This window comes from Ictidomys tridecemlineatus, chromosome 13 (genome assembly GCF_052094955.1).
Source record: "Ictidomys tridecemlineatus isolate mIctTri1 chromosome 13, mIctTri1.hap1, whole genome shotgun sequence".
In the NCBI taxonomy this organism is placed as follows: Eukaryota; Metazoa; Chordata; class Mammalia; order Rodentia; family Sciuridae; genus Ictidomys; species Ictidomys tridecemlineatus.
Window position 1 is genome coordinate 93969578 of NC_135489.1, and position 24549 is coordinate 93994126.

The 24549-nt window shown below is 41.5% G+C and overlaps 1 protein-coding gene and 1 long non-coding RNA gene across 2 annotated transcripts in view; both read left to right on the forward strand.

Annotated features, from left to right (window-relative positions):
* The first annotated feature begins 10687 nt into the window (after window positions 1-10687).
* On the forward strand, window positions 10688-14165 carry LOC144370011 (uncharacterized). Its single transcript, XR_013429919.1, has 2 exons — window positions 10688-11069; window positions 12980-14165. It is a non-coding gene; the product is annotated as an uncharacterized LOC144370011 (long non-coding RNA).
* A 4120-nt stretch (window positions 14166-18285) lies between these two features.
* Slc71a2 (solute carrier family 71 member 2) overlaps window positions 18286-24549 on the forward strand; it is a 65584-nt gene continuing 59320 nt past the window's right edge. Inside the window, exon 1 of the mRNA XM_078030593.1 lies at window positions 18286-18731. Within this exon, the coding sequence (XP_077886719.1) occupies window positions 18624-18731 (108 nt within the window). The 5' untranslated portion in view covers window positions 18286-18623. The remainder of the gene's footprint in view (window positions 18732-24549) is intronic.

The window sequence follows — 24549 nt, forward strand, 5'->3', positions numbered from 1 at the left end:
TGGAAGATCAGGTGGCCAGAGGTGACCTTCAGAAAACACAGCAAGAGCACAGATGGAGAAATGAGCACAAAGGAGTGTAGTTAGGCAACCTCCAGGAACAACCTGTTGAGCAAGCATACATTTAAAGACCTGATAAGAGGTTAGACTTCCAGTAGCCATTCAGATGAGACTAGATCCTTGTTATGTGAAAATTAAAAGCTAGAGAATTGGGGGATATCTGATTCATACCTGGAAATACAGGCACACAGCATATGTCTGCCTGTGGAGTGAAATTCTGGAAAGGCTGATGCCCAGAACAGAATGTAGACTCCCGCAGCAGCAGCACCTGCCAACCCTGAGAAATATTTTGATTCTCCATCCAAACAGCCACCCTTCTATAGCATCAGAAGAGAGGGATTCCCATACGGTAAAGGCAAGTGTCTCTAAACCCAGATCAAAATTCTTGCTTATGGTCACACTGTGAGAGAAGGGTGAAGTCCCAGTAGTTGCAAGGGTTGTGGTATGAGCCACAATAGGAGTTCCTTCGGAAGGGTGGGAAATGAAGGACACTGTCATTTTTTCTGGTTAGAAGCAAATGTGGGAACCTCAGGAACATGAAACCCTCTAGTTTCTAGGACCATGGATATCTTCAAAGCATAGTTGGGAGACTGCTCTATGCCGTGGGAGCTTGGCTTTTTCATAGCACCCCTCCTAGTGCCGAGAATACCATCTGGCACATGATGAGAAAAATGATCCCAAGTCACTGAATAAGTCAGAGGTAAGATAGAGGACTTGATCCAAACTGCAGACTAATTAAAACCTCACATGAGTCTACCAGGAAGCACTGGGGGAAAAATGCTGATCTACTGAATGAGGATTCAACTCCATCTCCATTCAAGGGGGGAACTGTTCACAATCCCTTCATTACAATCCACTTCACTTTTGTTTTGGCTTGCTTTGCATTTCTTCATTCTATTTGTAACACACATAATAAAACCGGACTCAGCAAAATATGACCTAAGAGCCAGGCACGAGGTACGTATCTGTAATACCAGCAACTGGGGAGGGGGGGGAGCAGGAGGATTCCAAGTGTGAGGCCAGCCTCAGCTATTTAGCAAGGTTCTAATCAACTTCGTAAGACCCTGTCTTTAAAAAATCAAAAGGGCTGGAGGTGTGTAACACAATGGTAAATACCTCGGTTCAATCTCTTGTGTTCTCTTCCCCCTAAAAAAAAAAAAGAAAAATGTGACTTAAGGAGTTTTTAGTTCATATGTCCGTTTCTAGTATTTCTTTAGACACTCTACAAGATATAAGTTTATCTTTTGTTTGCCTGTTTTTCTTTTTTGAAATGGAGTTTCTCTAGAATGTTCAGGCTGGCCTGTATCTTGTGATCCTCCCACCTCAGCTTCTAGAGTAAACTGGAATAAAAGCATGAACTATATAGCTCCTGGCCCAACAGTTTGCCTTTTAATACTGAAAGAGATCCAGCCATGGGATTTAACTTCCAAATACAGCTCACTAGCTTCACATCTTAAAGCCAAAATCAGGGTGGAATGATACCTGTTCTCATATTCACATAGACACCAGGTACTAGGAGGACCCCATAGAATTAGTCCTACTTTGCACATGAATAGGAGCATGTTGAGAAACCATGTTGAGAAGCTCAAGCCAAACTCTCACCCACCATCCATCGACTTCTCCAATCCAGTGATGTAGGCTTCTGTGTAATCTCCCATTCTAAAAATCCTCTGTTCCATTTTCAATATTAAATATTGTACAGAGACTATTGGTAACATAGACTGTGCCCTTGGACACGATCAACCACAACAGACACTCTAAAAATCAGAGTACCTGAGATCATGGGCAACCTTATTAATCATGGGGAAAAAAAAACCCAAACACACACACACACACACACACACACACACACACACACACACACCTTAAAAGGCAAAGAGACAGAAAATTGGAAATAAGTTAAAGCCTACCCATAGGAGAAAGATGAGCAAGCCATGATCTTTGCAGATTGAGATACATGGATGCTTGGCAGAGATTCTCTGCTTGACCAAACTTCCACCTGATCCTGAACTTCCTCCTAGGCCCAGCTGTGCACTTCCTTGTAAAATCCAGTTTTAGCAAAGAACACTGCTAAGTATTTTAGCAAGAAATCCCACCTTCACATCTGATCAGGTTCTTCATCCCCCACAATCGCCAGGTGATACCTATTACAGTGGCCTGCCTTCAGCAAGAATCCTATTAGGAGAGGTTAGTCAGAATCCCCCATGCCCCTTAGGGCTCCTCGCAAGTCTTTTTCTGTCCTCTGATGCCCTACCAGCTACTCTGTGTTCAGAGATAAGCCCAATCTCTTACCCACACAGTAGAAACTTGAACAGTGGGCCCTACATACTAATTGCCATGGTCTTGAATTAAGTGTGCCTCACACGTGTCATTGGATAATTGTCTTCCTTTTTCAGTCCTCACAAGAACAGACTGGGGTCCAAAGTTTGCTCTTGTGGTGTAATGAGGCTGTGTCAGCTTTCGGATGACCTAGCACTTGCTCCCTGGTGGAGCCTGTCCTGCTCTGACCATGTCCTCTGCTCACCTGTCACCATCAGAAGAACTGCATTCTGGCATCCTTGTGTGGTGCAATCCATGAACTTGGCTCACTCCCCGCTCTGAGTTGATCTTACATCACATCCAGTCTTCCTTCAAAATACTCTCAGTATTCAGTTGCTCATTCCCCAAGCTACTGCCACCCCCACAGGACTCTGGCTGAATCTCCCAACTGGTTTCCTTGTGTCTCCACTGTACTGTAAATATTTACTATTTACTCCATCTGTAAATAGTCCTACATCCTATTCTCTGCACTAGAATTGGAGAGATCACTGCAAAGCTCAAGTCAGTGTGTTTCTGCTTGAGCCTTTGAAGGCCTGTACCACCTACAGAGAAGCTGGCTGCCTCCCAGAACCCCTCCTAATGGACCTGTCTTTCCCTGAGCTGCTTAGTCATAATGCTGGCCATTGTGGGCTTTGTCTCTCAGCCACCCCAACTTCTTCCCTCTCAGGGTCTTGCACAGGCTGCTCCTTCTGTTTTAGACACTCAAACTCCCTTCCTATCTCCCCACAACTGCTTCCTCCCCATTATTCAGACCTTAACTAAAATGTCTGCTTTTTAGTAAGGACAGCTTGAATATCAGGTGAAGCCTCCCCCAAAATTCCCTACCTCACCTTTTACACGACATTTACTAGTACCTGGAGTGATCTTTTTTTTTGGTGGTGGGGGGTACTGGGGATTGAATTCAGCGGCACTCAACCACTGAGCCACATCCTCAGCACTATTTTATATTGTATTTAGAGACAGGGTCTCACTGAGTTGTTTAGGGCCTTGCTTTTTGCTGAGGCTGGATTTGAACTCATGATCCTCCATTCTCAGCCTCCTGAGCCACAAGGATTACAAGCATGAACCATGGTACCTGGCAATGATCTTATTTTTCATTTGAATGTTTATTCCCATTTTTTGTGCTTTATTTTTAAAAATATTTGATTTGCTCTTTTTAGTTATAAATGACAGTAGAATATTCCTATTTTTTTCTCAGCTGAATATAAGCTTCTTGTAGGCAGGATTCTATCCAGCTTGTGGTTAGAACAATGCCCAGCTCACTGCAGGTAGTAAGTACCAGGAGAGAAAAAAAAGTAATAAACCAAATTGTTCACATTGGTTTTACTGAGGACAGAGAAGGCAGGAAAGATGAGAAAAATAAGAATGTAAAATAAAAAGAAAAATGGCAAGAAAGCATGTGTATATATAACACTGAGTTATGAACGTACATGTGTATTTATTAAGATATAAGTCAAAGGATGATCCAAGAGCATCAGTTGTGGTTATCAAGGTGATAGATTACAGGTGATGGTGATTTTACTTATTATATTTTGTGCTAGGTTAAAAAAATCCCAATGAAGTTACATTTATTTTCAGAGGAAAAGAGAGCATGTTCTGGAGATACACAAGACTGGTCTGAGGTTTAAATATAGGCTCTGCTCTTTCTGCCTGTGAAATAGGGGCAGGTCATGTGACCCAGCTGAGCCTCAGCTTCTCTATCTGTAAAATGCTCCTGACTTGGCATCTACCACACAAGGCTGCTATAGGAATACAGGAATTAAAGTTTATGAGACAGTCCACACAGTGCTGATACACATCAGTTCTCTACTATTAAAGTGCTTTGTCCCTAGGTTTTTCACAGCACTAACAATGATTACTAGGTCTCCTGTCTTTTTTGGAACCAGGAACTGAACCAAAGGAAGCCACATCCTTATCCATATATATACATATATTTAATATTTTCTTAAGAGACAGGGTCTTGATGAGTTGCTTAGGGCTTTGATAAGTTGCTGAGGCTGGCTATGAACTCATGATCCTCTTGACTTAGCCTCCTGAGCCACTGGGATTACAGGCGTGTGCCACCGTGCCCAGCTCTTTGAGTGTTTCTTGATCTCTGAGAATGAACTTTGAAAACCTCAACACACCTGGCAGAGGTCCCACCTTGAGCTGCTGTAGCTGGCATTCTGTCAGTTAATATCAGGCCAAGTGCAAATCCCTGTAGAGGACCATTCATGGGCATGAGTCTTAGGGACACAACAGGTGAGCCTGTGAGGGAAGTAGCTGAGCACATCAACAGGAAAAGGACAGAGTACCAAAGCAAAGGTGACAGGCCAGCCCTGCCCCACTGTCAGCAGCAGTTTAGCCATCTAGAGATGCAGTTGAGGACACTTCTAATACAAGAGGTAGATTCCCTAGAGACATAACAGATTCCTCAATCCCCTCCTTCTTGGGCTTCTATGATTGCCTGGAAGAGCCCTAAGCAAGTAGAAAAGCTCCAATGTAAAGAATATGAGAATATTCCATGCATTTAAAAAGAACAAGAGGAATGGAGGGGACTACCCATCTGGTATGTCCAGGACTGCCCTATTTTTGATATTGAACTTCCCACACATCCTGATAAAACTTAGTCCCATGTGAAAACAGGTCAGGGCATTAGAGGTTATGAGGCAAGAGGTGGGTTTGAGGATCACCTTCCTCATCCTGTTACACTAATACCATGAGGTACTACTGAATCAACCTGATCTGATTTCAATAAAAAAGCCAGCCCTTGAACTAATAGATTTTACATAGAGTAGGTAATTAAATTGGACTAGATACAGTCTGCATGTTTAACTTATTTTCCATCACATAACAACACCAAATAGCACCATGATTTTATAAAATGCATCTCCACTAATGTGGATTACTAGGTGTTGAAATATACTTTATAGTATACTTATTTTTTAAAAGAGAGAGACAGAGAGAGAGAGAATTTTAATATTTATTTATTTTTTTTTTTAGTTTTCGGCGGACACAACATCTTTGTTTGTATGTGGTGCTGAGGATCGAACCCCGGGCCGCACGCATGCCAGGCGAGCGTGCTACCACTTGAGCCACATCCCCAGCCCTATAGTATACTTATGAAAGTATTTGTATAAAGAATGTTATCCTCTACATGTTTAGAAAAGTTTATTCTGAATATCCACTACTGAGAATTCTTAGGGTGGGAGGAGGTGGGAGACAATCTTTGGGCTGTTACATTTCTTATAGGCTATGTCAATGAAACCATATTATCTTTTGTAAAATCAATAAAATCCCTGATAAATTCTCTGGTCATCTGATATCGTCTAGAATATTTCAATACATCTGTCTGGTTGAATGACCAATTAATCAACTGAGGGACTGAACCTCTATCTGATTTGGTAACATTGTATTTTATTTTATTTTTTTAATGTGGTGCTGAGAATTGAACCCAGTGCCCCCGCATGCTAGGCAAGTGCGCTACCACTTGAGCCACATCCCCAGCCCCTGTAACATTGTATTTTTATTTGAGTTTATGGGTTTCAATATGATCAATGGGTCCCAAGTTGGATTATAAGAAACCCCAGCTTTCCACACAGGGTACACACTGGTCATTGGTCTTAACTCAGGTCATGGCAGAGATGTTGCATTTCTATGGAAACAAAGCTAAGCTTGGATTTGCCCTTTGCCCAATGACCCAATAACATAAAATAAGTCAGACCCTGATAAGTATCCTTAAAGCAAAAATCAAAGGTAACCACGTTAAGCATTTGAAGGGTCATGATCCCAGTCATTATCTTTGAGATTATGAAAGGATAATAGAAAACAGCTCATCCAACCACGTTATTTAATAAATGAGTCTATAAAGATGAAGTAACTCAATGAAAATGGAACTGCTTTTAGTGGCTCCGTGTGTGGAAATTAGGCAACAATGGAACTGGAGCTTTACAATGGTTTTGAAATCTGATTTCATACCAATGGGTCAAATATAAGGGCAATGGCTTTACAAACAATGTATCCTGTGAGGAAATAAGGTTTAATTTAGCACTATATATTAGCACAAAGATTTAAAATAAGTATAGCTTTTAAAAATAAAATAGTTGTACTAAGAGAAATATGGAATACTTTGAAAATCTTTTATGTGTGTGTGTATGTATTACTGTTGATTGAACCTGGAGAAACTTTACCACTGAGCTACATCTGGAGTTGTTTAATTAATTAATTAATTTTTTAAAGGCAGAGGAGAGGCAAGAGCACTGCCCCACCCTGCCTCTCTCTTTCCAATATCTTTATTTATTTTTATGTGGTGCTAAGGATTGAACCCAGTACCTTATACATGCTAGGCAAGTGATCTACCATTGAGCCACAACTGCAGCCCCTAACTTTTTTATTTTAAAATAGAGTCTTGCTAAGTTGCTGAGGCTGGCCTCAATTTTGCAATCCTACTACCTTCCCAGTTGCTGGGATTACACCACATCTGGCTGAAATTTTCTTAAGAACTTTAGTAAAACCAGAGTATCCCAGCGGGCATGGTGGCACATACCTGTAATCCCAGAAGTTTGGGAAGCTAAGACAGGAGGATGGCAAGTTCAAAGCCAGCCTCAGCAACTCAGTGAGATCCTGTCTGCAAATAAAAAAGGGCTGGGGATGTGGCTCAGAGGTAAAGTGCCCCCGGGTTCAATCCCTGGTACCTCCTCACAAAACAAACCAACCAACTCAGAGTATCCCAAGATTCCCTCACCTGTGACAATGCTGCCACGTGAAAAGGAGGCCACAAACTCTCAGCTCTGAGCAGTGTGCACCCCCCCCCTCTGCTCATGCCAGTGCTCAATCCCTCCCAAAATATCACCCTGTTCTCAGGCCCAAGTCTCAATGACATGTCCAGTGACCTCAAGGTAAATCCACCAGTACTCTTGGGTATTTCTGGTGGTGGTGCCTTTCACTGTGATGCTCCCACACTCTTGATCCCAGGGTGCAAGGCTGTGCTGCCTCTTGGCCTCATAGCTATCACTGTTGTTCTCACTCCTAGGATGGGAAAGATGCCCCTCTCCCATTTTAGGTAATCTGGGCCCCAGTGCCCTGGAAGTCTATTTTGTCTAAGTCAGTAACACAAAGCTATTTTGTCCATTACTCATTAAATTTGACATATCCAGCTTGTGAGACAGTATTGACACATGGTCAGTAACTGGATCATTCTGCATGGGCCTGAGTACTGGCAACACTTACTGGCTGTGTGGTCTTGGAGCCACAGCTATTTTCTGTTTCTCTGTATTTAAAATGTAGTCAATGCCTACAATTTCTCCTGACAATGCAATGGCTGGCATGCAGTTAGCTCTTGTTAAAGTATACTCCCTCTCTGAGTTGACACTGGGTGTACAATTGCAATGAGGCACACAATTGTCTTTAAGATGCTTGTAGGCTAGTGGGTCAGTGGATTTGTTTAAGTTCAACCATTTTCATAGATTTTCACAATAAAAACTATTATTCTAAAAAATGAATGTCTATACACAGAAGGAGAGGCTGCTGGTACAAAAATAATTGTAATAACTACAACAAAAAAAGAAATGTACACAAGGTAAAAGACCAGGTAACCTAAAAGTTATACTAATGCGACCCAGGCTGCACTGACCTACACTTCCCACTCTCTGTGGGGGACCCAGGATGATCAATCCTAGGACCTTCCCACTCATGTACTAGTAGCAGTGAGGAATGGGAACAGACAGAATGCTGAGTTTTGAGCCAAAATTTGGAGTGTTAAAATCAAACCAGTGGAAAAAGATCAGCTGACTAGGGAGAAAGGAGGGATAACTCTGAATAAAGGAGGCACCATGGTTTCCGGCAAAGTCACAAGCAAACAGAATGTGGCTGTGGCTTCAGCTACAGTTCAGATGTCCAGAACTTTCTTTCTGTGCAGTGGTTTTTAGTTTTTTGCTGTTGACTGCAAAACATGCCATGTTTTATGTGCCACCATGCCAGGATCTTGAGCCTAACCCAAAGAACCATGTCTTAAAGGCATTATTAGTAAGTGGGGCCTGGTGGGGGCTCCTTACATCATTGGGGGCATGCCCTCTAAGGGGACTCTTAGATCCCTGCCCCTTCATCTTCCTCTTTTGCTCCCTGGCTTCTCATGTAAGCAGATCTGCTCTGTCACACATTCCCCATTGCCATCCCTCATCTCCATTAGAGGCACAAAACAGTTGTCCACCTGATTTTGGATGGAAACTTTAAAACTGCAAGCCAAAATAAAACTTTTCTCCTTACAAGTTAGTTATCTCAAGTAGTCTGGCAGAATGACAGAAAGCTAATACAATGATCCTTAAAAAAAAGTCACCTCCCCCTAAAATATTCAACCATACACATGCTTTGAAGTGAATGTTTAAATTTCTTTGTCATTAATTTATAGATGGCTAATTTTCTTTTCTGTGATAGAAAAATAATATGACACCTAATGCTATATTTTAAATGCCTATAAGACATTAACTAGAGTTGCATCTAACCTAGCAATCATTTTTCTAAATTTAGCCATCTTTGGTTGGGTTGTAGTCAATTCTCAGCACCACAAAATTAAGTAGTTAATTTAGTGATCTTATTTCACCATTTCATTTTGTTTGCATTCATTATAACAAACTTAAGCTTTTCAAATACTCTTTGAAGCCATTTTTTGATTCCTTTGTTAATGAGATAAAAATATGTATTCAATAGGTCTTTGCATAACAGTTATGTTTTTAACATTTAGACAATTAGGTGATGACAGATATACACAAAGTGGACAGAAGGTGCAAAGAAAGGGAGGTGATGCAGAAGAGACTTGAGATCTGGTAAAGACACCTAAGTGCTTTTTGTTTGTTTTACAGTGCTGGGGATTGAACCCAGAACCTCATGCGTGTTTGGCAAGAACCCTACCACCGAGCTACATCCCCAGCTGAGTCTTGATGTATTAATAGCAGTTGGACCAATTCTGGAGGGGAAAAGGAAGGAGGCTTCTAGTCACAGCAAGTCTCAAAGGGGAAGGAGCATTGTGGCATGGTGTAGATGGTGCCAGGAGAAGAGACTGAGAAGGGGGCAGAGGCCAGATCCTGAGCCAGGCAGGTCATACTAATGAGCTGGAGCCTCCTGCATGAAACTAACAAGCCTTAACAGAATTCTTAGCAAGTCAGGTGTAGTGGTGCACACTTTTGTAATCCTAGCAGCTTGGGAGGCTGAGGCAGGAGGTTCACAAGTTCAAAATCAGCCTCAGCAACTTAGTAAAGCCCTAAACAACTTAGTAAGATCCTGTTTCTAAATTTAAAAAATTAAAAAGGGCTGGGGATGTGGCTCAGTGAATAAGTGCCTCTGGGTTCAATCCCTGGAGTGACAGAATAAGATGGATTTGTGGTTTAGGAAGAGCAGTTTTGTGTGCAGAATGCATGCCCAGGTAGAAGAGAACCCAAAGATAAAGACATGAATAAAGTCAGTGGCATTGTGATGAGCAGGCACAGAATGATCTGGAATAAATGGGGCATGTCAATAGCTTGCATGAGGGAGTGAACAAAGAGAGGTAGCAGGTGAGCAAGGGTTTAAATATTATTTGATAACTGATTATGGGGTGAGAAGGAGAAGGAGTGGCTGACCTACACAAGCAACGATCCCTGCTCTGGGCACAGAGATTGCATCACTCCTATTGTGAGGGTGCCAGGGACAGCAGGTAGCAGCTACATATATTTCCAGCAAGTGAAACATGGAGGAGGGCAAGGAAAAGTCTTTAAATTCCTAACTTTTCACAGGGTTCACAACATTGTAGAATAAATCCTTTGCTTGCCTGGGTCATCCAAATTCTACCCTTTCTTATAAAATGTTTGCCCACCCAACCTGACTTGATTCAGTGAGGCCCTAAGCAACTTCGCAAGCTTCTGTCTCACAATTAAAATACAAAAGGGCTGGGGATGTAGCTTGGTGGTTGAGAGCCCCTGGTTTCAATCCCTGCACAAAAAAAAAAAAAAGAAAAAGAAAAAGAAAATCTAGGGGGCTGGGGATGTGGCTCAAGCGGTAGCGCGCTCACTTGGCATGCGTGCGGCCAGGGTTCAATCCTAGCACTACATACAAACAAAGATGTTGTGTCCGCCGAAAACTAACAAATAAATATTTTTTTTTAAAAAAAAGAAAAAAAAATCTGGAACATCAATAAAGATGACTATAGAACTACAGAAATACAGTTGAAGTCTTTGTAGATCAATTAGGAACTCTGTGTAATTGCTAACAGAGAAAATGAGAGTTCAATTGAAATACAAATTCAGATACCCTGATGTGATGAGGTAGATTGTGGTGAGCTGTGTCAGCGGACCGTGGTCGCCATTACAAGATGGCGCTGATAAGCACCGTGGCCTGTGATAAACAACTCCTTGTTTTGGGAGAGTTGGCACGTAGCTGTAAAACACCCTATGAGAAGGACACGTGGCAGTTGTGCATTGGGGCTTGATGTGCTTTATCAAGGCTGGGGCACTCAGGTGAAGGAGAAGTGGTAGCAGCAGCAGTAGCAGTAGTAGTAGTAGGAGGAGGAGGAGGAGGAGAAGCTTCCAGAGACACATAATTAAAGGCCTGAATAAACTGCTGAAAGAAGAATCCTGTGTCGTGTCCTCCTTGCTGGCGAGGGGTCGCGGCAGTTGGTGGCCCGGACAGGGAAGACGTCCTCGGACGCAGGATCTAGAACTTTCAGCAGTCAGGGTGGTGCACCGGTAAGTTCCCAGGTAAAGTGGGAATCCACAAATGAAAGCGGGGCGCTCCTCGGTAATTAAAGAGAGAGCGGGGAAAAAAAATAATAAATAAGACGCTCCTCTGTAGATAAAGAGAGAGCGGGGAAAAAAATAATAAATAAGACGCTCCTCTGTAGATAAAGAGAGAGCGGGGAAAAATAATAAATAAGACGCTCCTCTGTAAATAAGGAGAGCGGGGTTTTGTATTTTCACTTTCTTTATACTGCTTGGAACAGTATGGGTGCTACTTCCTCAAGCCCAATTTTGCTGGCCTTGAATGGGTTACTGCGTTCCAAGGGACTTAAAGTGAAGCGGAGCACATTACAGAGGTTTTTAGAAGAGACTGACTCTGTAGCTCCTCGGTTTGCTTTTTCAGGGAGTCTCAGGATTCCCAGTTGGGACAAATTAGGGAAAGATCTGGATTTCGCTTACAAACAAGGAACTTTAAAGGGCGGTACCATTCCGCTTTGGAAATTAGTGAGGGGGTGTATAATGGGTGGTAAATGCCAGAAAGCTGTGAGTGAGGGTCAGGCCGTTCTTGAGCAATTGCATGAAGAAAAATCGGAGGGGTCACATAGCGAGGTAGCAGAAAGTATTAGGAGTAAGAGTGGTGAACAGACAAGGGAGTCTGAAGTTAAACAGAGGAGAAGGCTCTATCCGGACTTGACTGAGTTAAAAACTCCCAAGGACACAAGTAGCTCGGACAGTTCTGAGGAATTGGACAAGTTATTACAACAATTACGTAAGACTAAGATAAAAAAGAAAAAACGGGAAACAACAGATGTAAAAGCCTGCTGTGAGAAGGGTAATAAATCCAGTTCTGGGGAGGAAGTTGAGAACCTAGAGGAGGGCTCTATACCTGATGTTCCACCCATAGATCCACCCATTGCTCTGCCCCTGTACGTGGGAGGAATCCAAAGCTCTGGGAGGACTTTCCATACCCAAGTGTGGAGAACAGTTAATACAGACATGGGACTAGCATACCCAGTTTTTCAGGACAATAATAGGGGAAGGTACCATGAGCCTTTAGATTTTGAAATAATTAAGACTTTGGCTGAATCCGTCCATACTTATGGCATAGACGCTGCTTTCACCTTACTCAGGTGGAAGGATTGACTAGATTCTGCATGACCCCCTCAGATTGGGCTGGCTTAGTCCGAGCTTGTGTATCCCCAGGAAAATACCTAGATTGGAGGGCATTTATGCTAGAGGGAGCTGTAGAACAAGCTGCCCAGAATCATGCAGCAGGCCGTCCTGCCTGGGACAAAGATATGCTTCTGGGGCAGGGCAGGTTTGCTAACCAACAAACGGGGTATCCTCCTGAGGTATATGAACAGATCAATAATATTTGCATTCGTGCATGGAAGTCACTCCCAAATAGAGGAGAAGTGTCTGGCAATCTGACTAAGATTATACAAGGCCCGACAGAACCTTTCTCAGATTTTGTTGCTAGGATGGTAGATGTGCAGGAAAAATTTTTGGCGATCCCGATAGAGCCATGCCCTTGATTAAACAATTGGTCTTTGAACAGTGTACTAAGAATGTAAGGCAGCTATTACTCCTTATAAAAACAAAGGCATAGAGGCTTGGATGAAAGTCTGTAGAGAGATAGGTGGGCCATTAACTAATGCAGGCCTTGCTGCTGCTGCAGCAGTTATAGCTGGAGTAGCCATGGCCAGTCAAGTACAAACTGCTGCCACTATTAATAATGTTATTCAACAAACTTCCACCATACTCGAATCTCAAAATAAAGTTAACCAACATCTTTTGTCAGGGATTTTGGCTGCTAACCAAAAAATAGATATACTTCAAGTTCAGCTAAAAAAATTGTCTGACCTGGTACTTTTGGGTTGCATTGACCAACGTGCGCATTTATGTATAACCTCTGTCAGATTTAATGATTCCAGGAATGCTTCCCGCATCATCGGTGACTATTTGGCCGGGAATTAGTCCATGGCGGCGGAAGACATGATCCAGTCTCAACTGACTCAGATAGCTGTCTTGAATAACACCCGTGTTGATCCCGTGACTTTGGGTCAATTCACTAATTGGATATCTTCTGCTTTTTCCTTTTTTAAAGAGTGGGTGGGAGTAGGCATTTTTGGTACTATGTGTTGCTTTGGTGTGATTCTTTGTTTGTGGCTTCTCTGTCGTCTCAAGGCCCGCAATGCTCGGGACAAGGCAATGCTCATACAAGCTCTTGCAGCTTTAGAAAATGGCAACTCACCTCAAGTCTGGCTTGCGCATCTTAAACAGTAAATCTTTGACATGGTCGTTGCACCCCAAGTTATTCTAACATTGCACTGGGTTCGACATGTCCTTCTTTTGTCTTTCTTCTAGTGCTGGAAAGCCCTTGCACTCTGCAGGTCTTGTTGCCATTGCACGCAGAAGGGTTTCCACACTGGTCTTTAGCTATGGCTTTAAAGCCCGTGCCTTTCTCTCAGGGTGTCGCCAACTTATTTGTGGTTGTCCTACAGAGGTAGTCCCAGCTACCCCCTTTTGTTCACCATCGTCACGATACAGGATGCGAGGCAAGGCACTGCACTTGAGTGATCCCGCAGTGGACCGGGACCTCAAGGAGAGCATGTCCTATTGCATGCGGGTTTGACGTGTCCATGCCCCGCCCCACGAAAAAAGGCGTCGGCTGATATGGAGTCAGATCTGGGGAAGGCGCCTCCTTAGGGCTGAGCCATACTATGCAGCTACTTCTGCACAGTGGGATAGGACCTCTACTCTCGCCTGTATTGTCTTAGTAAAACAAAAAGGGGGAACTGTGGTGAGCCGGTCGCCATTACAAGATGGCGCTGATAAGCACCGTGGCCTGTGATAAACAACTCCTTGTTTTGGGAGAGTTGGCACGTAGCTGTAAAACACCCTATGAGAAAGGTCCACGTGGCAGTTGTGCATTGGGGCTTGATGTGCTTTATCAAGGCTGGGGCGCTCAGGTGAAGGAGAAGTGGTAGCAGCAGCAGTAGCAGTAGTAGCAGTAGTAGTAGTAGTAGTAGTAGTAGTAGTAGTAGTAGTAGAAGCTTCCAGAGACACATAATTCAAGGCCTGAATAAACTGCTGAAAGAAGAATCCTGTGTCGTGTCCTCCTTGCTGGCGAGGGGTCACGGCAGTAGATGACTAACAAAGATAATCAACAGATAACAATGAATAGGTTAATGTAGAAAGGGAATCCCAACAGGGCCATTCCACTTGGAAAAGCTGAGTAAAGGGTGAGTGCCCTTTAGGGATTGCAATAAACCCATTTTGTCAGAAGGAAATAGAAATTAACTGCAGAACCACACTATGTAGTTTACTTTTAATTTCTTGCATATATAGCCATCCATAAAGTCACTACTTAGTAACTTCACAAATAGATGAAATATCTAATATCTGTGTATATAATTACATAATAGTCTTCATATAATTACTCATTAAAACAATCCCAATAAGTCATATATTGGTATTAAGAATATATGAGAGTGAGGATTAAAGAAGTAACTTTCTCAAGTTTACACATTCCTGTATAACACATGTGCGCAAGCACATACACAGTCACATGTAGTTAATTATGGGGATACATTCAGAGAAATGAGTCATTAGGAAATTTCATTGTTGTACAAACATCACAGAGTATACTTACATGAACTAGGATGACTACAATTTCACTAAATAATAACAATCTATGGGACCACAATGACTATGCTAACATTGAAATATCATTATGTGTATGTGTGTGTACACTAGGGTTATTTATATATTTGTGTGTGTCTAAAGTGTGTGTGTACCCTCTATAATCCCCTACTTTCCCAAGTTTGACAGTACCAGTGAATATGATGGTACTGTCAACCACTTCTATGATCAGGTTACTAATCAGCTAACTTTGATTTGATTAAAAGGGAGATTATTGGGGATGAGACTGACTAATGAGGTAAGCCTTTAAAGATGATTAAGTGTCAGAAAGATTATTGAAGGAGCAAACTGCAACACATGGCAAGGACCTCAGAGTGGTCTCTAGGAACACGAAGCAGTAACCGTGTGACAGGAAGTAAAAATATGGGACCCTTAGTCATAGGACCACAAGGAAATGAATTCTGGCAAGAACTTTATTTGTTAGTCGTTTTCTGTGCTGTAACAAAATGCCTGAGAATCAACTTAAAAGGAACCTTAAGTCTCAGAAATTGCAGTCCACAGTCACCTGACCTGTTTGCTTTGGGCCTGCAGTGGCACAGTACTTCACAGTGTCAGGAACACATGGTAAAGGCAGTCTGTGCACCTCATGCCATCTGGGAAGCAAAGTGAGAGAGAGCAGGGCGAGGATTCTAGTATTCCCTTCAAGGGCATCCATCTACTCAATGACCTAACTTCTTTTAAACAGGCCCCAACCCTTAAGGTTCTATTACCTCTCAATAGGACCACAGGCTGGAGACCAAGCCTTTAATATATGGGTTTTTGGGGTACATTTAAGACCCAAACCCTATCAGTTGAGGAAGTCTGGAAGTGTCTCGTAGACTCTCCATGAGTATGAAGTCAGCAGATACCTTGATTTCAGCTTCGTGAGACCTTTAGTAAAGGCTGTAACTAAAATGTCCCTGACTCCAGATGCACAGACACCAGTGTAAAACACTTGTGTTGATTTAAACCACTAATTTTGTGCTAATTTACTGTGTAACAGTAGGAAACAAATTAGAAATAACCTCAGAGCATCATTCCCCTGCTGAGCAGAGGTGAGATCCACCTGTTTCCACTTGCAGCAGAAATCAGTCTCCACACCACCATTGATCAAGGCTAAGGGTCTGTGCTCACTTCTGTGTGGCAGCTCCCAAAATATAATTCATTACATTTTTTTAATCTTTTTTTTTTTTGAGATACAGTCTTGTTATGTTGCCCAAGTTGTCTTCAAACTCCTGAGCTCAAATGATCCACTTGCCTCAGCCTCCCTAGCTGCTGGCACTATTGGAACATGCCAATATGCCTTGCTTACTTTTTTTTATAAATTGAAAAATTTGTTTTTCTAATTATAAAAATGAATTAGTACATATTAATTGAAAAAAATCAAATTTCAAAAATCTATATGAAAAACATTTTTAATTCTAGAGCTAATCACTGCTAATAAACTTCTTTAAAAATATTTTTAGTTGTAGATGGACACAATACCTTTATTTAATTTATTTATATGTGGTTCAGAGGTTTGAACCTAGTGACTCACACAGGTTACACAAGCACTCTACCATGAGCCACAACTCCAGCTCTAAACTTTTTCTAGTTTTAAAAAGCAACATATTATTAACTGTAGTCTTTTATGCTACAGTTTCATGAATAAATATAAATATCTATCACTTTCCAAACTATGTCCTACACATTCTTCAAGATATTAATGTTTCAAGAAAAAGAGTGTTGAGTTCAAGTAAGTTTGAAAAAAACTGCTTATGACATTTGCTTCTTGGCGAATAATAGAAAAATTTGAGGAAACCTGGCAACAAATAGTAAAATATTTTAATAAAAAAAATTTGTAGTTGTAGATGGATAGCATGTCTTCATTTGTTTATTTTTATGTGGTGTTGAGGATGGAATCCAGTGCCTCACATGTGCAAGGCAAGTGCTCTGCTACGGACTCAGTTCGTAAAATATTTTAATTGTTATTTAACACAAAGTTAGTTCCCACCAGACAGCCTCTTGCACATCTTTTCATTAATATTAATTCAAACCACGGACAGATGTAAAACACTCTGGGATAAAACAAGGTAATATACATATCTTTCATTAGTTTCCTAGAGCCTGAATATTGAATTAAATTATGTTTAATTTAAAATCCATGTTTTTGGTCTCAGTGAGTGCATAATTAATTCCTATGATAAACTTTCAACATAATGTAACAACCTCTTAAAATTAATTTATTTTATAAAAAGGGAGGAAAAAAGCAAGAACCATGCAAAGGACTGTGATGTACCTAAGTGGTAGAGTGCTTGTCTAGCATGCTTGAGGTCTGGGTTTCATTCCCAGAACCATGAAAATAATACTTTTATGATTCTCCACATCAAGGGACCAGATCTCAGAGTAGCATTATTAAATATTATTTACAGTGCTGTATTTTTAGCACAGCATTTTAACTGGAGTTTTTACAAACTGGCATGTAATTGGAGAATAATCAGAGAAATGGCAGGTTCATACTGGCATTTATAACAAGTGCAATCAGACATTTCTGCATAGGTATGGAAGGCAAAACCAGAATCATCAAAACATGGTTGAAAAAAAAAAAAACATGGTTGAAATAGGCAAAAGGTCTTTGGCTCAAAAAAGGATATAATTTTTGAAAAAACGACAGCAACCTATAAATGGGTCTGCCAAGACCAAATAGCAGTAAAGTCTCCACAATCTGCTTATGCGAATTTCCGAAACTCAAGAAAAAGTATTTTCACAGAAAGGGTCGACTTTGGACGTCAAAGTGTTTAGGCAAGCAATGACTGCACAATGAGTGCAAAGCAAGCTGTAACTTTGTACAGCAAATTCGTGCAAGTTCAAGGCTTGGAAGGCACAGAATCTTTGGGACTCTTGTGCATCACCTATTTGCAACAGCAACACTGCAACATGCAAACCAACAGCGGACAGATCGAATTTAATGGAATGCGTATCTCACGCGGTGCTTTAGGCCTAGTCCTAACAAATAGCATTTCGAACATGGTCACCTTACCCACAGTAGGTTACTGTCCTTATTTTACATATTCACACTGTTGTGTGCACACCAGAGCCTGTTTGTTTCTAAAGCTATGTCCTTCCCCCGCACCGACGGTGCAGGTAATCTGTCACTTTCTCTGGTATCGGAGAGGAGCGAGATATTAGCTCTGTTAGCTAGAGCATATTCCACTTGTTCAGTTCAGAATTCTGGATCCAGGCCCTCTCGGTCTCAGGACAGGCCCATCTTTGTAACTGCTAAGGGCATCAAGAATCCTTCATTTGGTGGGCTGACGCCAAACCAATACCATGGAAACGGTAACTACAAACCACAGGCAACCTGCGCCTCACCAACAGGCCGACACACTCCCAAAGTAAAAATGAAGTCACCCGGGGCCCCGGAGATGACGCACTTCCGGCGCGCTGCGCAGTGCGGTCATCCAGGAGGCCTGCGCAAAGGGAGGCGGGGCCAGGGATGGGCGGGGCGTTGCTGGAGGCAACCTGGGCGCCTGCCGATCTCCAGGCGGGAGTGGATCGCTGGGCGGGGCCTGTAGCCGGCGCCGGCCTGTGGGAAGCGGGCGCGGGGCGGGGCGCGGCCTCCCCACTGCCGGACCTGCCACTGACGCCGCCGGCAGCTAGGGAGTTGGGGTCTATTTGGTCGCCAGCAGCCTAGCCGGTCCTGAAACTGCGGGCCTCTTCCTGCCTCCTCGGCTCCAGCCTCGGCTCTCCCCCTAGCACTCGGCGTCGCCGCTGGCGCCGCCGCCCGATCCGCAGGCCGCCGCGGGCCGCGGAGCCCATGAAGGCGCGGGCCCCGCCGCCGCCCCCGCGGCGTCGCCGTCGTCCCGGAACGTCCCGAGCCGGCGCGGGCATGGCCGCAGCATGAACGCCGGGCCGCCGCGGGAGCCAGAGTGGAAGGCGGCTTCGCAGCCCGAGGCGGGAGCCATGCTGGAGAAGCGCGCGGGCGCGCAGGCCCCGAGCAGCAGCTGGGTGAGCGCGGGCGGGTCTGAGGCCGGTGCCCGGGAGGCTGGGCGGGTGCGCGGCTGGGGCTCCGGCCGCGCAGCCCCGGTTCTTTCTGGCTGAGCTAAAGTCACCCTTAATAGGGGCTTGCCTAGTGACTCCTCGCTTGGCACAACTTGGACTGTTGAGTGGTTTTTGTCTCAGAAGAGCCGGGCACGGAACAGGGAACCTAAGTAATCGGGGTATTTCAGAGACCTCCATCCCTGCGTCAGTTAGTACAGTTTTCGGGGCGCAGGTTCTGCCCAAGCCAACTTAGATAATGTGCAGGGAGCTTGTAGAACCGCACATTTGGCTCAAGCCCCCAAGTAGCCTGCGGAGAAGCTGGCGGTGGAGCCGGGCAGCGCCCTCCTGCACCTTCCGCTTTCTTCGGGCGCCGGAGGAGCAGGCAGCCCAAGGGAAGCTGCAAATCCCAGGCTGTGCAAGGAGCAGGTTCAGGCCAGGTTCTTCCTCCGTGGTGCTTGAAGTTTAGACGGCGTTGACAGCAGTCGCACTGGACAGCCTTGACTTCATTGGCCTGGATTCGGCCGACTTGGCCTTGTCAGTGGCGTCTTAGTTTCTTATGGTGGAATTCTAAGCACAGAGGATCTGTCATTTCTTCCCAGTCCTAAGTTTAAAAAGGTTTTTCTTTCTTTCTTTCTTTCTTTTTTTTTTTTGCGGGGGGAAGGGACTATATAGGACGTAAAATTAGAAAATGTTAAAATGAACAGACTCTTGACACCATGGAAAAGTTTTTCTAAAGGAAAATGGGAATTTTATGAAAAAATATATGCTATTACTTTTAGATTTTTAAGCTTACATGTCTAATTTTGCTTTTAGTTAAAAAGTGCTCAGTGATTATACGTGCATGTTTGGTGATGTGAATTCCCATTAGTAGAGTTGGGAGGGTGGTGAAGTAGAAAGAGCAGTAAGGAGGATGGAGCCAGCAGAGCTGGTTTCTAGTCCTGGTTCTACTAGAGTAATGTCACTCTGGGCAGAGTATTGACCCAATACTAGCCTAGCCATTCAGTGCCTAATCTGTATAATGAGGACTTAGTAGTGTTGAAGGTCCCTGTGACTCCTTATTTTTGAAAAAGCATTAGAGATTGCTTGTTTCCAAGGTAGGATCTTGCAAATATGGAAAGCTTGTCTTATAGGGGGAGGTCAATTCTGTAGAATTGGTTTCTCTTGTTTTAATTTTGATTAAACCAAACTGTCTTTCAATCCCCTAAACAAAACTAAACTACCAGCTCCTTCTGTCTTCCTTGAATTGTTAGACAGTAATTACTAATTAGTGGCCAAGTTAGTAATCTGAGAAGTACCTTCCTTTATCTCTTTTCATATGTACAGTGAGCAAAAAGTGCAGCTACTTTTACTAGGTGCTTTTTTAGGTTTTCACCCTCTCCTCTGCATTCCCATGGTCCCTTTCCTAGACTTTGACCTCCCTTTTGAGACCCTTGCTCATCTCATCCTAAGTCTGCCCTTTACATTACTGTTGAGTAATTTAAATGTGATCACTACTGCTGCAATTTTTTTTCATTGACTCCCAATGGCTTACAGGCTTAAAAACTGCCAGGTGGAATCATTATTAACATGGAGATTAAGTAAGCATGCTTGGAATTCCAGTTTCCACCTTTAATACCTGTGTAACTTTGGGCAAATTACATAACCTCTCCTAATAATAGTATTTACCTCATAGTATTTTGAGGATTGCTGAAACCCATCTCCTAATAAGCCCTTAATATTAGATGTTATTCTTAATGTTTTTACATATATAAATTTTGAGTAGTCAGAAAGTGATCTATAAGCGATCCCCTGAGATAAAAACCTCAGTTCTCTCTCATTTTTTAATCTAGCCAAGAAGTAGATCCCAACCTAAAAAAGTTAATGTTGCTAATTTTATGTGCTTACAGCAGGAACTTTTGAGGTATGTTTACTCAAAGAAATGTATGCTCAATTTATTTCTCCTTCTTTGGATCCTGATGCTAATCTGCTAATTTGGGGCACAGGTATAATCCTACCTAGGCTGTCTCTGAGGGCAAGTGCATTTGTTATTGATAAACTGCCATGAATACTGAGTTTTCTTGTAGTTACTGAAATGACAAGCATGGAAAGGTACCAGTGCTTTTCTGAGTGTATGGAAGTTGGGAAAGCAGTGAATCCCTTTAATCCTAGGTGTTCATGTCTCTGGCCAGCACCCCCAAATTATGCCTTTTTTTTTTCTCTCCCTGCTTGCAGTTTCCTTCTAATATCTCTTCCAGGTTCACTGTCCTACAGCCCCCATAGTTTTGTGTTTTGATTTTGCGGTACTGGGAATTAAATCCAGTAGTTCTACCACTGAGCTACATCACCAATCCTTTTTAGTTTTTATTTTGAGACAAGGTCTTGCCAAGTTGCTAAGACTGTCCTTGAACTTGCCACCCTCTTGCCTCAGAAAGTCACTGGGATTATAGGCATGCACCATCATGCCTGGCCAGCTCAGCCCCATGATTTTATTTTATTTTAATATGTTGTAATTTACTTTTAGCTTTATTCCTGGTACACCATGGTTTCAGTTTGTTGGTATTAATAATCATGAGGAATACTGCCTATATACAGAGAATCAACTACTTTTCTTCTATGTCTCAAAGAGATGTAGATACTGAAAAAGATATTGGCAAAGAGATATAATGATCTGAATAATAAAGGACTCAAGTATTTCTTCCATGATATCTTTCTTCCTAGAAAAGGGAGGCCTACAAATCAAATAAGTTCTCCTATTTATTGTCTTCTCTCTGCTCTATTCTTCCCTGTTGTTCATTATTAACAAGCATTTTGATTTTTAAAAAATATTAGTTTTTTAGTTGTAGCTAGACACAATACCTTTATTGTATCTATTCATGTGTGGTGCTGAGGATCGAACCCGGGACCCTGCATGCTCTAGGCGGGCGCTTTACCGCTGAGCCACAACCCCGGCCCTTGAAATGTTTTATCAGAATTATTTGTATTATCATTGACTGTAAATTTTCTAATATGCATAGTTTTCACAGCCAGATAAAGGAAAAGTTCTTTCAGGTTCATTTATTCTTGGGCGTCTGATGAGAATTATAATTTGTTGCAAAGAAAATCCACGAAATTTAGTGGAATATTTCAGGGTGTTCATAGACTCCAAGAAGCCAGTATTTGGATATCATATAAGAGCATTGATGTGGAAGCTCACAAGACTGGTGACATCTAATGTCTCGTGAGATGATTTTCCTTAGATTGTTCCAGGAAGTTCCTGTGATGGTTAATGTTTTTTCAGAATAAGAATACAGGTGAAATGGAGGAGCAGCTTTTATTTTTAAAAATGACTAAAATGGTGACATTTTTTTGGTTGTAAAGAAGTGAAAGGATCTAGGGACATATTAAGGGGAAAAAATGGTAATGATGAACTTTTGATCTTTAACACTGTTAGGAGCCAGAATGACAAAATAGTACTGGAATATTGGCACAGCCAAACTCTGTAAATAAATCAAAGCAAAAAACCCAAAACATTTATAAGCTGTTGATGTATAGCAGTTTGTGGAGTGAATATGCATTATGGCAGAAACATTTCAATTTCACATTTAGAATTGTTTAGATCTTTAATTTGCCATCATTAAGCCTGTATTTTTTCCTGGAAAAGGCTTGTTGTTACTGTTGTTTTTCGACCTGAATGGGTGATTTTCTTATAATTGAATTTTTTAACTTCTGTATATATTTGGGATGCAGGTCCTTTGTGATGTTTTGCAAATACCTTATTTCTAGTGTGTGGTTCATATTTTCATTCTCTGAGCGGTGTCTTGAGTAGAAGTTTTAGATTGTGATGAAATTTGTCAACTTGTTCTTTTACAGATCAGGTATTTGGTCTTATATTTAAGAAACTCTTGCCTAATCCAGTAACACACAGACTTGGGAACAATTGATTTTTTTCAGAAATTAGAAAAACATTTAATGAAAAAAAATCTTCAATGAAGTCCACATAAATCTTTCGAAAGTAGAACTGAATCAGTGAATTTGTATTGGGAAAGAAGTATAAAGATTTTTGTATGTTGATCTTGTATTCTTCAACTTTGTTGAATTCAATTGTTCTAATAACTTCTCTGGATTCTTTGGTATTTTCCACATGTAGGGTCACATCATCTGCAGATAAGGATAGTTTTACTTCTTCCTTTCCAATTTTGATGGCTTTTTTTTTTTCTTGTCTAATTGCTCTGGTTAGAATTTCCAGTACAATATTGAATGGTGAAGGCAAGACATTCTTGTCTTGTTCATTATATTAGGAGGAATATTTTATGTCTTTGATCCCTATGTTAACTGTGGGGTTTTTAAATATATGCCTTTTATGATGTTAAAAAAAGATGACTTTTACCTCTAGTTTTTTGTGTGTTTTGATCACAAAGCATGTTGAATTTTATCAGATACCTTTTCTCCATTATGATTTTAATATGTTGAACATCTTTACATTCCAGGATTATATCTCACTTGGTAATAGTGGATAATCCTTGTAATGTGCTGTTGGATTAGGTTTGCTTGTATTTTGTTTAAGATTTTTACATCAGTATTCGTAAGGAACTTAGCTTGTAGTTTTCTGGTAGTATTGTTTCGTTTTTTTGTTTGTTTGTTTGTTTGTTTGGCTTTAGAATTGTAGTAATGCTGACCTCATAGAATGAGTTAGGAAGTGATTCCTCTTTTATTTTTCTCAAGTTTATGAGAAGGATTCTTCTAACATTTGGTAGAATTCACCATTGAAGCCATCTGGTCCTAGACTTTGTTAAGAGGTTTTTGATTACTGAGTCAGTCTTCTGTTATAAGTCTATTCAGATGCACTATTTTTTAATGATTCGGTTTTGGTAAATTGTGTGTTTCAAAGAATTTGACCATGTCATCTAGGTTATCTAGTTTATAATTGTTATCCAGTATACTGTTGTTCATAGTATTTTGGTATCCTTTATATTTCTGTGATTGTTGGTGGTAATTGGCCTACTTTCATGTCTGACTCTGTGTGTATGTGTATCTTTTTGTTGTTGTTAAGCTAGCTAAAATTTTGTTGATATTTTTAAATAACCACTTCTTAGGTTCATTGATGTTGTTTTACTATTCTCTTATTTATCTATGGTTTAAACTTTTCTTATTCCTTCAATCTACTGATTTCATTTTGGTTTGCTTTGCTTTTTCTCTTCTTTAAGTTGTAAAGTTATGTTATTGATTTGAAATCTTTCTGCTTTTTAAAAGAAGGCATTCATAGCTACAATAGTCTCTCTTCGTTCTACCTTTTGTTGCATCCCATATTTTGTTGTTTTTATTATTTGTCTCTAAGTATTTTCTCTTTCTTTTTTTTTTTTTTTTTTTTTTTGAGATGTAATTTGTGTTGCCAAGGCTAACTTTGAATCCCTGGGTTCAAGTGATCCTTCTGCCTCAGATTCTCAACTAGCTGGAATTATAGGCAAGAGCCATCACAACCAACTTTTAAGTATTTTCTAATTTCCCTTGTGATTTCCTTTTTGACCTATTTTTTGTTTGGTATGTTGTTTAAATTCTACATATTTGTGAAATTTCCAGTTTTTCTTCTATCTTTGACTTGTAGCTTCATTCCTTTGCGATTGGAAAAGATGCTTTGCATGATTTTCAGTATTTAAAAATTTATTGAGACTGTTTTGTGGCCTGATATATGATCTACCCTACAGAATGATGTGCATTTCAGGAGTTTCTGTATTCTTTGTTGGGTAGAATGTTGTATGTATGATTGTTGGATATAGGTGGCTCTTATTGTTATTCAAGTTCTGTTTCCTTACAGACATGCCCTAGATAT